General features: G+C 39.4%; 1 protein-coding gene across 5 annotated transcripts; it reads left to right on the forward strand.

Moving 5' to 3' along the window:
• The first annotated feature begins 4,743 nt into the window (after positions 1-4,743).
• Positions 4,744-11,993, forward strand: LOC131234897 (protein Dr1 homolog). 5 transcript variants are annotated; one of them, XM_058231885.1, is made up of 6 exons: positions 4,744-4,967; positions 5,035-5,101; positions 8,809-8,898; positions 10,364-10,458; positions 11,317-11,385; positions 11,480-11,993. In XM_058231885.1, exons 2-6 carry the CDS (start codon positions 5,047-5,049, stop codon positions 11,789-11,791), a joined length of 621 nt encoding a protein of 206 aa, XP_058087868.1. In that variant the 5' UTR covers positions 4,744-4,967; positions 5,035-5,046; the 3' UTR covers positions 11,792-11,993. The 5 variants fall into 5 exon arrangements, with proteins under 5 accessions (XP_058087868.1, XP_058087867.1, XP_058087866.1 ...); XM_058231884.1 differs by having other exon boundaries at positions 4,744-4,947; XM_058231886.1 differs by having other exon boundaries at positions 4,748-4,898.
• The last annotated feature ends 736 nt before the right edge of the window (positions 11,994-12,729 follow it).

Raw genomic sequence — 12,729 nt, forward strand, 5'->3', positions numbered from 1 at the left:
CCCAATCTTGGACCAGGAAGCACGTGTTTGTGAGTCCAAGCTGGCCCCATGAGTGGTATGACCATTTTTACCCATAACAATTAACATAAGTGGATTTTCTTAGTGATCATTTATGGATAGTAGGCTCATAAGATCAATTACATAAATGACCTATGCATGGGCCAACTTTGTAAGTTCTTATTTATATGTGCGACCGACATGGGCTCACATATGATGATAGTGGACAATGCCTCCCTAATCAGGTAATAGAAGTCATCATCGTTGATTCCACATGGCCCCAATACCAACTTAATCAAGTGATCACAAGCATTCAAACAAGAGCCTGCTAAATTGGTGGTGAAAATATTTTTACTATTACTGAAAATTTTGCACTCCCTTAAATTAATGGCTTTAATTATTAATAAATGTTACATTGGCTCATAATCTTAGAGTTGTACACGAGTTGAACCGAGTCGAGCTTGGCACAACTCGGCTCGGCTCGGCCAGTAGCTAACCCTGACTTGAACATGGCTTGGCTCGGTCCTCGAGCTTATCAGGCCATCTCGTCTTGATTCGGTTCAGTTCAATCAGCAGCTTAGGCCAATTTGAGCTAAGTTCAAGCCTGTGTGACATTTTCTCAAACACATAGAATGCATCTTCAATTTTTCACATAATACGAAACAATAACAACTATTTACCGGTATTTTATCAAACACTCGGCGAGCAAAATCATAATCAAGATATGATGACAGCTTTATTATGTAAAGTTTTTTTGTAGTGATTTGTTTTGTATCCATTTCTTCCTCGCCACCAATTGATCCTACATATATAGAATTTATGCAATTTGAAATAATCCTTCATTGAGTCATTTCATCAAACACTCAACGAGCAGCATCAATATCAAAATAACCAAGTCACCAGGCGGATTCGATCCGAGTCAATCCGAGTTCAAGTTTGATCTGAGTTAAGTCGAGCTTGAGCAAGCTCGAACTCAACTCAGCATTTTTTCGAGCTCCAAAAACCAGATCAACTTAGTCCAAATCCAATTTCGAGTTGAAGCGTGTCGAGCTTTTCCAAGTCAAGTCGAGCAAGTTGACCGAGCTAACTCGACTCATGTACAACTCTAGCTCATATGCAATCTACGATAAAGTGTTTTGAAACCAAAGCGACTAGCGGACTTGGGCAGGCTTCTGTCTCGAGCTAATATAGCACAAAGCTCAGAAGATAAGGCAAATGACTCTCTCATAAAGAGATGAGCCCTAATCCAACTTCAAGCTGAGTTGTCTGAGGACAAAGCTCGATGGGGGGAGAATCATTTCATCGAGTACGTCTACAAATACGAGTAATGAACCCATAAGGCAAAGAGTTTGGGCTATAAGCTCCCCAACATCTCGAGTTGAACAGAGCAATCACGGCCAGAGGCAGGATGAGAAATCCGGAGGGAATTCTGCATCGAACCTAGAAAGGAAATATTTAAAACGATCATACCCGAAGATCATGCTGACCGATACGGGTTCAATCATATTTTCGAAAATAGATTCTCATCTAAATAAAAACCCTTTAATGTATCCAATATATCCCATAAAGATATGTAAATCTTGAAACCGCGTAAAAACCCTATAAGTATAGCAACTACAATCGAAAAGGGGTAATTGAATAAACTTAAGTTGGAACCTTTAATCCAAGTCTATCAATCTAACTTAAGCATGGGAGGATTTATGGCCGTCATAGGCACTCCCATTACCCACATCTTCTTCTTTCTTTACGGCTCCATTGGTAGGTGCACCTTCACAACCGGTTATATTTGTTCACCATATTTCAACAACAACAACGACATTTTTAACATTCTGAAGTTTTAATGAAAATTTTAATAAATTTTCTATTATTTTTCAATAGCTTTTTGAAAGAAAAAAAACACCAATATATTATTCAATGCATCTGATATTCTCCGTACCGTACCTATATGTTTATAAATCCCAATGGTGGGTGGGACGCATTCATAATAACCACACTAAAACATTGATTCTGGTAAGCGTTTCACGTGACAGCGACAACACTCAAAAGGGAATTATGACATGGTTGCTTGCAAGAATAGCTATTCTACCAACCATCTCCAAAAGATCTGGACCGTTCATCACGTGAGTTTAGTAGAACTATATTTAGATCTTAATTATAATAAGTTGGATTATAAGTTAAGGTTAAAGTAGCAGATAATTTCCAACCTTTCTTATGTACATGACATCCAACCCATCGTCCAGTATACTACACCTGTGTTTTGATATTTACCCGTAGCTGAACATTGATTTATACAGTGTGGCCCACTTGATATAGGGCTGACCTTTGCACTGGGCAATTCTCATGGTGGGGCCAACGCGTTGAACGGTTGGATGCCACATTCACTTAACAGGTTAGAGAAACGTGTGGTCCAACCGGTTATTAAAGTGGCACGTGTATTTGATCTAATCCATCCATCGGGTGGGGTACCCAATCCTGATTGAATCTTAGTTTGGTATTCAAGAACTGGACCCGAACCCGGTTGGCTCAAGTGTGGGTACTGTTGTAGGTCCGACCCATTGACAGCCCTGGGTCCATTCCTTGAAAAGGCCACTAATGGAAGCGGATTGCGTCCTGGACCCGGATGGACGGAAATTGGTCCAGGGGCTCCGTCGGTCCCACCTTGATGTATGGGTTTTAAATTTTTATATACGCCGTTCATCTATTTTTCTAGACCGTTTAGGGTTTTAAACATTACAGTGGGACCTAGGAGGTTTTAATGGTGGACATTCTATCAATACTTTTTTACTGTACTGTGGTCCACTTCGGATTTAGATATACCTAATTTTTTTAATCAAGCCTTAAAATAATCTAGAAAAATGGATGGACGGAGTGGATAAACCACATACCTGATGGTGGGACCACAGATCACCGACCACTAGCCACCTGGCTAGTGGCAGCGTCACTAGCCAAACCGCGTCCGTGATCTTCGGAAACGGATTGGCTACTCCCCCTGACACCAGCATGGTTGGTGCTATGTGGGCCCCATAATGATGTATTTGTTTCATCCATTCCATCCATCTATTTTTAGAGATCATTTCACCATAAGTATCCAAAAGTGAGTTATATACAATCTCAAGTGAACCACGTTACAGGAAATAGTGTTGAATGAGGGTCAACCATTAAAAATATTTTGGGAGCCATAAAAGTTTTGGATCAAGCTGATCTTTGTTTTTTCTCTTCATCTGGGCCTGTATGACCTAATAAACAGATTGGATGTCAAATAAATAGTATAGTGGGCCTTGGGAGGATTTTAATGGTGGATATCCAATCACTATTGTTTTCATGTGGTGTGGTCCACTTGGTATTTATATCCCTCTCATTTTTGGGATCAAGACATAAACTGATCTTTAAAAATTGATGGACGGAGTGGATAAACTACATACATGATGGTGGGCCCATAGATCAACGACCACTAGCCACCTGGCTAGTGGCAGCGTCACTAGCCAAACCGCGTCCGTGATCTTCATGGTACGGTTTTCGTGCACAGGTGGCATGTTGGTGGGAAAGAGTGCCGAGTTATATGGTCCATGCATCGTAACGTGAGATGTGTCCTGATCATCCTTTTTATTATAAGTAAGGCCATATGTAGCAATCCATACCGTTGATACGATGGACCACACCATAGATGGAGTAGACTCCAAACTTTTTTCCAGATTAATAATCACAGTTATTCTGCAGACCATTGGCCATTGTTGCGATCCAAAACGACCGTAAGCGTGCGCCACCCGAGATAAGTGGACCCATCGTGAATTTTATGTGAAATCCAGTCCGTCCATCATTTAAGACACCTCAAGTTAGTATGTGAACCCTACAAACAGTGCGACTCAAAACTGAGGTGGACCAGAAGATAGGAAACAGCAAGATGTTTGCGGTCTATCCAACCCGTTAATCAGCTGAACCCCACCAGGATCTAGAGAAAATTTAAAAATATATATAAAAAGAATCCTAATCCGGAAATTAGGTGGGCCCACGTCAGTTTCCAATCAATCCAATTTTTTATTATGTACGGTGGAAATGAGGCAGTGGAATTTACAGACAGAGCGGATGCCACGCACACATCACGGATGGCTCCATATGACTCACCAGGGCCCGTAATTCGGAAGCGGATTCGGTCAGGTAGTGACAGTGGAGCCCACCTCTGTGTACGTGTTGTATATCCACGCCGTCCATCCGTTTTTACCATCTCATTTTAGAGCATGACCCAAAAAATAAATCAAATCAGAAGCTCAAGTGGACCACACCACATGAAAGAGTGTGGATAATAACACACACCGTTGAAACATTCCTAGGGCCCACCATAAGGTTATTTTGTCATCCAACCTGTTGATGAGGTCACAAAAGCATGAAATAATATAAATAAATAATATCATATTGATCCAAAACTTTTGTTGCCCACAAAATCCTTTTAATGATGAGAATTCAATCATCACTCTTTCCTTTTGTGTGGTCCACCTGATTTTTTTTTGTCCTTAATTTTATGTTCCATAAAATAAAATAATATTTAAAAACTAATGAAAGGAGTGGATGTAAAAAATATACATCAAGGTGGGACCCACGATCACGTATTGACCAAACACCGTGTTACCCCGGCCTGACCGTAACGGCCCAGATCTGGCCCAGAAATAACTGGGCCGATCCCGACCGAGACGGCCCATCTGGGTTAGTAAACGCTCCGGAAGCCACGCCAGCAGTTACAAAACAAAGAGAAAAACCCATAAATACCCCGATGGCACTTTCGTAATTTCGATCCAAACCCCTTTCCCCGTTTCATTCCTCCGCCCTAGACCCCTTCTCCCTCCCTGCCATGATCTTCTTCCCACTTGGGTTTTTCGTAAATATATCGAATTCTATTTGGGTTTTTCGTAATTAGTCAAGAATCTCTGTTCTTGCATCTGTTTGAAGCTTCCTTGGGTTAGATTTTATTCATCTGGGTAAGAATTCGGTTTTGATTCTTAATGCATATGTGTAATTACCAAATCCATTGACTTTTTCACCCAGTTTTTTTGAAGAATGGAACCGATGGATATCGTCGGGAAGTCGAAAGAGGACGTTTCGCTGCCGAAAGGTGAGATTTTCCGCTATCCGATTCGATAATTAGATTTTTTTTATTTTGGATCTTTTTGCTAGTTCTGTAATTTTGGGTTTTTTTTTTTTGTTGGATTTCATGAGTATGTGAATTTGCAAAGTTATTTGCTTCGGAGTTCGTCTTTGTATTTGGCAGAATTCTTGATTTTTAAGACATAGGTTTTGTTCGGAGGGCATTTTTGTAATTTGTGTTTTTTAAAATTTGTTTATACGATTTCATATATGTTTGAATTTATGCAAAATTATGTGAATTGGAATGGAAAGGTGGAATGGGGAGAGGTTTCAGGGATGAATTATTGCCTTCTTTTATATGGATTTTTTTTTTGTGGGTAGTTTTGTAATTTGGGTTTCTTATTTGAGATTTATGATTTTGGAGGAGAATTCTTGTTTCTTGATCAGTTCTACCAATAGTTGTAAGTTTTGGATTTTGAAAGTCGTTGATTTCGATCTTTATATTCATGAATTGATAAAAATAATAATAATTAAAAAATTATGTTAATTTGAATGATAATTACGCATTTTAGTATGACAAGAACGACTGGCAAAGGTGGTTTCATTTGGATAGATAGTCTATTGTCTGGACTGCTGCTAGGTCTTGTGCACCTTTCAAGCACCACCTTGCGAAAACAATATTGACAGTGATCCGAACCTTCCAACTAGGGCCTTGCCAAACAAATGACTCGGATTGTTTATGAATTACTGATTTGATAAGCCTTACTTTGGATTCCCATGGCATGTCATGCAGCATGACTAGAGCTTTTACACTTGATTGAGAATTTGTGTTGGAGTACCGAACATGGTAGGTTAGGGATACTTCACCTGTTTGAAAGTACTTGTGATCATAGATCAGGAGTGGTAGGCTTTAGAGCTGAGATGGTGTCCCAATGAAAACAATATAAAACCATGTGGGGGTTATGACGCAACTATCCAAGTTATCGTGTTTGGAATGAAACATTGGAAGAAATAGTTTTAGGAGCAAGGCTTTTGTTAGCATCAAGTGTCAAGGGATTCCTCGAAGGGGTTCGAATATTGCAGGATCATTGCTTTCCTATGAAAAGAGAGGGAAATTTTTATTTGACAGTTGTTTGGCCGGCTATTTTTATATGGGGCGGAATGTTGGGTGATTAAACCACGACAATAGTAGAGGTTATGTTGCAGAGTTGAGGATGTTGAAATGGATGTGCAAGAAGACTAAAAAGGATATAATCAAGAATGAGGTCATCCAGAGAAACCCCGGTGTCCCAAAAGCTAATGAGTGGTGAAATATTGTTGGTGAAATGTTGTAGAGAAGATTACGATGGTTTGGTCATATGCAAGAAATAATGGAGACAACTCCAGTAAGGAGGGGAACATCAAAGGGTTGAAGAGCCTGAAAGAGAATGATAGGAAGACTTAAAGGACTTCTATCAAGATGATGAGCGTATGGAGGCCTTTCACTTACTGATGATAAGGCCTTAGATATGAAAACAATTGGCGAAACGGGACTTATAAACTCATCCTAATTAGCTAGGACAAGACCATGATGATGGATATGATGATTATTCAATTCGATGTGTTTTTTATATGGTTGGATTCAACCACAACATGAATCATGTTGAAGAGTTATTGATTGGACTTTGGTGCGAGTTAATTCAGCATTGTGGGGTGCAGACTTGGTGCCTCAAGCCCTTTTAAGGCTACCAAAGTCAGTCCTGTTCGAGGAGATGGAGAATGGGTATTTGGGTAGATTTTTCTTTATATTCACTAACCAGCAAAAGATGGGTAAGAGGAATGGTCTTTGGATGCCATTTTAGTATGGAGGTAGGCGAAGTTCATCATTATCTTGGTCGTTGAATAGGGTGGGGATTTTGATGTGTAGGACCTTGGGTTAATTGGGGCCAGGTCTACTAGATTTTAAGTGACCTATGGTTGATAGATTGGTCAATTGTGGAGTAGTGAGTAATGATTTTCTCCAATTACACCCTCCCCGAGTTCTGGTGGTCTTGTACAAGTGTTTATGGCAGCTTGCAATAACTATTTCATTATAAGGTGCAATACTAAGTAGTTGCCTTTAACTGTTAAGCAGTGTAGTTAAAGGCACTTGGCGCACCTTGCCCATGTAGTGCCTGAAACACCTAGATTTCAGGCACATTTTTAAATTTTATATAATAAATATTAATAGTTAATCATGTATAACCATAAGTTTATTTAATTTTTTTTTTTTAAGTCAATAACATTCAATTCTTTTTACCCAAAACCCATATATCCCCAATTTTGCCCAAATTCCAAAAATAATAATAATAATAATAATAATAATAATAATTTGAAGGATCAAATTCCACAATTGTAAATCATAATTTTCCAATTTCCCCACCTAACCCTAAATTTCCCAAAACTTGCAAATTCACCAATCCAAAACTACAATTTTGCCGAAACCTAAAATTTTCAAACTCTAGAATCCAATTTTTCAAAACTCCTGAATCCACTAACCTAAAATTTCCAATTTCCCCAAAATCCTCAATTCACCTTAAATCTCTTATGTGGCACCAACTAAAGCTGACATTACTTCAAAGAAGCTGTATGTGATGACCTTAACACACTATTAGAAGAAAGAAATCAAGAAGAAAAAGAAATGAGAAAAGTTGTTGAACTTTGGGAAAAGAATATCTCATACTTTAATCTCAAAAGAAATGAGAGAAGATGATGGTGCTTGAAAGCCCTTTCTTTTCTATTGGCACACAAACACACAAATTAGGTCCCCATAAGGGTACTTCTTATACAGAGCCATGTGTTCTGCAGGCATGCTTAGGCGCACCCAGGCATTTGGTGCATGCCCAAGGTAAACACCTAGCCCAGGGTCCTAGAGGAGGTGCAACAGGCCCAAAATGCTAGGTGTGTGCCTAGGTCACCCTTGACTACGCTACTTATAAGTAATTAACTATATGGCGTTGTTTCAATGATAATGGTGTTGTTGTGTTGTTTTTGGTACCTGTTATCATGCGAAAGCAGGAAAATGTTTATGCCTTTATTTTTGTAGTTAGTGGCGTTCCAACCTTCAAATTGTGAGATGAAAAACCATAAGGCTTCTTGTTTTTCTTTTTCCCCCCATGCCAATGCACTTGGAAGTTGCCTCAGTCTCAAGTTCTCCTTAAACTGCAATTACTCGATCATGCTTCAAAGATTTGTAGTCTTTTCAAGTGAAAGATGTAGCCAAATTATCCAAAACTAACATCCTGTACTTGTTTCTGATTTTTGAATTCCTTGATCTTCATTCAAATAGTCATCCTCTTGAGTGAATGAAAACCAGAAGTAGTTCATCTGTGACTTGTGTAGTTTTTCTGTTCATCCGTTCTTTCTTTCTTTCTTAAGTGAATGGAGAACAGAAGTAGTTCATCTGTGAGTTGTGTTCCAGCTTTTCTGTTCATCTGTGAGTTGTGTTCCAGTTTTTCTGTTCATCTGTTCTTTCATGGCGAAGTAGCATTCTTCTTCTTCTTCTTCTTCATGGAGTTATTTGCAAAAGAAAACGTTTCTGTCGGATTATTTTGGCTACTTTGTGAGGTGATATTAAACTGTTTCAAATTATTTTGGCTACTGTGTGATGTGACATTGAACTGTTTTTAGACATGATAGATGAAATTGATACCATACATTCGTGATTTTTTTTTGTTTGGTAACACTGCTATTCATGAAAACTTGTTTTTTTTTCAGCAACCATGTTTAAGATTATTAAGGAGATGCTCCCGGCAGATGTTCGCGTTGCTAGAGATGCTCAAGATCTCCTTGTCGAATGCTGTGTAGGTGAGAAGATAGCAATGGGATTTATAAATAGCTTGCATATATATTATTTCATAAAGCTTTTTTTTTTTCATACTACATGTATTCTATTGTCACTCATACCATCATCATAATCATCAATCGGAATTATAGGGCCATGCTCATTATCCAACACAGCTGCTGATACTTATGATTTCATACATGTGGGAACCGATTATAGGGCCATGCTCATTATCCAACATACAGCTGCTGGTGCTTTCATACATATGGGACTATGGTTTGTTGATCCTAACCATTGATTTGGTGATATGCACAATTGATTGGGGTTGCCTTGAAAATCTTCATGATTGGAAGATCCTAACCCTTTGTCCCACAAAAAGATGGTGAAGGAAACCTTCCACATTCAAAGTAAAATAGTTCAATGATCAAAGATTTGAAATATACCAGTCTGGGAGAATTTTTTTAGGATCACCCGTCCATGATAAGGCCCATCATATAGACCGTTTGGATCATTGAAACAGGTCCCCCACATATGCAAAATCCTGCATGTCAGCAAACAGTGCATTTGCTTACAAGCAGGACCCTATAGTTCTTCATGCATTAGAGCATTGTCCGAGCTGTTTGGGGCCAGGTTTACAGATCATGTTTTGCCAATCAAGATTCAAAAACCGAATTTCTTGCAAAAGGTTTATGACATGATGCCCACCTAACATCGAGCTCCTGCTTTGTCTGCCAGACTTGGCATTTGCTGATTATTTTCTTACAAGTGGAGTACGGAATCAATTGCCACTGATTGTAACTTGATATATAAATGATATTTTTCTCCATGAGAACATATGTTTTTTTTTTTTTTTTTTTGAATCTTTAGTGATCTGAAATATTTTTTGGACTATAACTTGGATTGTTTCCGTCTTTTTCCCATCTTAAACAATTTTTCAGATTGATGATCATTCCAATTTGCAGATGGTCAAAAGTTGAAACACTCAACTATCCAGGAACCATTCTCTTTAGAGAATTGTAGGATCCTGCTCATCAGCAAATATACAAAATAGCTTGCTTACTCACAGAAATCCTCACATGTTTGGCTCCCAACATTTTGCTGGCCCAAACCATTGATAAATGGGACCCATCATGGATGGGGGATGCCCAAGAAATTCCCCAGATTGAAGGATCACAACCTTCTGATACGGTGACCCCAGAAAGTTTCTTGGAATCAACATAGATAGATTAAACTCTCCAATTTTATCATCTATGTTTTTGTTGCTCAGCTACTCGTCCTTACATGTTCAATATTGACATACTATTGCATTTTATGTTCTTTGATTTGTTCGTATATCTTAACCTTTGATAAAGGGATACACAACAAGATATCGCCATCAGATGACTGCACTTCTGTTCAGCTTTCGATGCCACCGGGTTTTTTTTTTTTTTTTTTTGCATTGTATCTACTAATTAGCAAAATCTGGTTTGTGTTTGAGTGTTCTTGCAGAATTTATCAACCTCATTTCTTCTGAGTCCAATGAAGTATGTAGCCGGGAAGAAAAAAGAACCATTGCACCTGAGCATGTTCTCAAAGCTTTAGAGGTTTTTGACCTATCACAGTTTTTTATTTCCCTAAGTTCATGCTTAAGTTTCCCTTATTTGGAGAGCTATGATCCATTATGAATCATCCCTAGCTTATTACGGTATGAGTTCCCTATGTTGGGCCCACCTATGATCAAACAGAAAACGGTTGGAAAGGATGAACCCACTGTAGATTGCACATGACCGAAAAAAGGCCTTGATCGGATAATCACATCCCTAGAACTAATGGCAGGCAAAATGGATGGTAAGAGTAAAATGGTCTTCCCAGCCATTATTTGAATGGCTAAGATCATTCTATCAGGATGGCACTGCGGTCCGTGTAGGAGTCTGACCATAATAAAGTAGGAATAATTTGTACTGGATCTTAGCCCTGTTTTTGCAAGCATCTCTTCACACTTGATGATTGATCTTTTGTCTAGTTGCATATTGAAGTACCTCTTCTACCTTCGTGGTGGATAAATTTTACAAGTAAATGTTACTTGTTATATGCATGTAGTTTCGTAAGCCCATACCTTCCATGTGCAGCTGAACACACGGCCTCGTGTCTATGGGATATCCAAGTCATGGAAGTGGTGGGCTGCACCAGGAAGGTGACCTGCCCAAAGAAACCAGGCCAGTCCACTTGTTGGGCAGGTGACATCCATTGTTTACTTGCATGCATGGCCCACCTGATGAGTTGACCAGCCTGACTCTGTGCCAGGTCATCCAAATGATGGGGCCACCTGATGCATGGCACTGATGTCACTGGCTGGCATGCGGGGCTGTTTGTGGAGGTGAGTGTGGGCCCAGCAAAGCCATAGTAATTCTTATACATCCATTTCCTCAGATATTTGACAGAGCTCTAATTATTGCCATCAGGTACTCGGATTTGGGGAGTACATTGAGGAGGTTTATGCTGCATACGAACAACATAAGCTTGAGACTCTGGTGCGTAGTATTTGCAATCCGTTTGTCTTTTCCCTCCCGTCGGGTCTGTGGTCAACTTTCATGTGATGTCCTCGTGAAAATTTTCCTTGAACAGGATTCCCCCAAAGGTGGGAAGTGGACAAGTGGAGCCGAGATGACTGAGGAAGAAGCATTAGCAGAGCAGCAGAGGATGTTTGCTGAGGCACGTGCAAGAATGAATGGGACAGCCATTCCAAAGCAAGAAGACTCGGAACGGAGTATGGAGCAACAGGAGGCGCGTGCAGAGATGAATGGGGCAGCTATCCTGAAGCGAGAGAACTCAGATCGGAGTATAGAGCAGCATAGGACATTTGCTGCAGCACCTGCAATAACGAATGGGATGGTTATCCCAAAGCAAGAAGACTCGGCAGTGAGCATGAATAGCTGATTCTGTCATACACTGATCATGGGCATGTTTGGATCGCCCATGTGGGATCTGTTAAATTCCTAGTTTTTGTAAGAACTTCGGATAATGCCATCTGCAGATTTGCACTCTGCTTTGTATTTACCTATGAATTATGTAGATGGAAGATGGGTTTCTTACAATAGTCTTATTAATACATTTAAGCATACCGAAATCTTTATGTTGATTGTTTGATCAACTCATCCCACACCTTTGGGTCACGTTAGTGCACTAGGCTTCACTTCTCTCCTTTCATCAACAAATCAATTGAAGAAAACCACATCTACTTTGGTGGACCCTGCACCTGATCGATTAATGCAGGCATTGCAACATGACCATTCAGTTGATATCAGGCCATCTTGAGGGCCAATTTGGATTAGAGAATTCCTTGGTAAAAGAAATCACAACTGAAATTCTTATAATTTTGTTGTGCTTAGATTGCAAGGAATCTAAGGAATCCAAGCTGTGGAAATGAAAATTGTAATGATCATGCATTACTTCCCTTTACCCTAAAAAGTAGGATTTCACAATTAGAGTCTTGTTCAGATTGTAAGAGTGAATCCTAAATTCACTAGACAACAGTCACTTGGTTTTTTGTTAAGTCAGAATAAGCATGGTGATTATTTTGTAGAATCCATTTATCAAAAAAATGCATTGTTATCTTATCAATGGAATATTGTTTAAAAGCATCTAAGGCTTCGCCGACTGAGAACATACACCCCCCGGCGATTGTGGGGGCGAGGAAGAATATAAAGATAGGGTATAAAAGACAATTTCCTAGTAGCCTTTCAGAGCCTCCCTTTCCTAATTAAAAGAGACTTTCAGCTCCTTATATGCTCTTCACTACTGCATGCTGGAAAATGGTGGAAAAAGATTTTTATCTTCTGATCTGACCCTAATTGGAAGAAATTCAGTGCAAGCGA

Source organism: Magnolia sinica, chromosome 19 (assembly GCF_029962835.1).
Source record: "Magnolia sinica isolate HGM2019 chromosome 19, MsV1, whole genome shotgun sequence".
NCBI classification, from domain to species: Eukaryota; Viridiplantae; Streptophyta; class Magnoliopsida; order Magnoliales; family Magnoliaceae; genus Magnolia; species Magnolia sinica.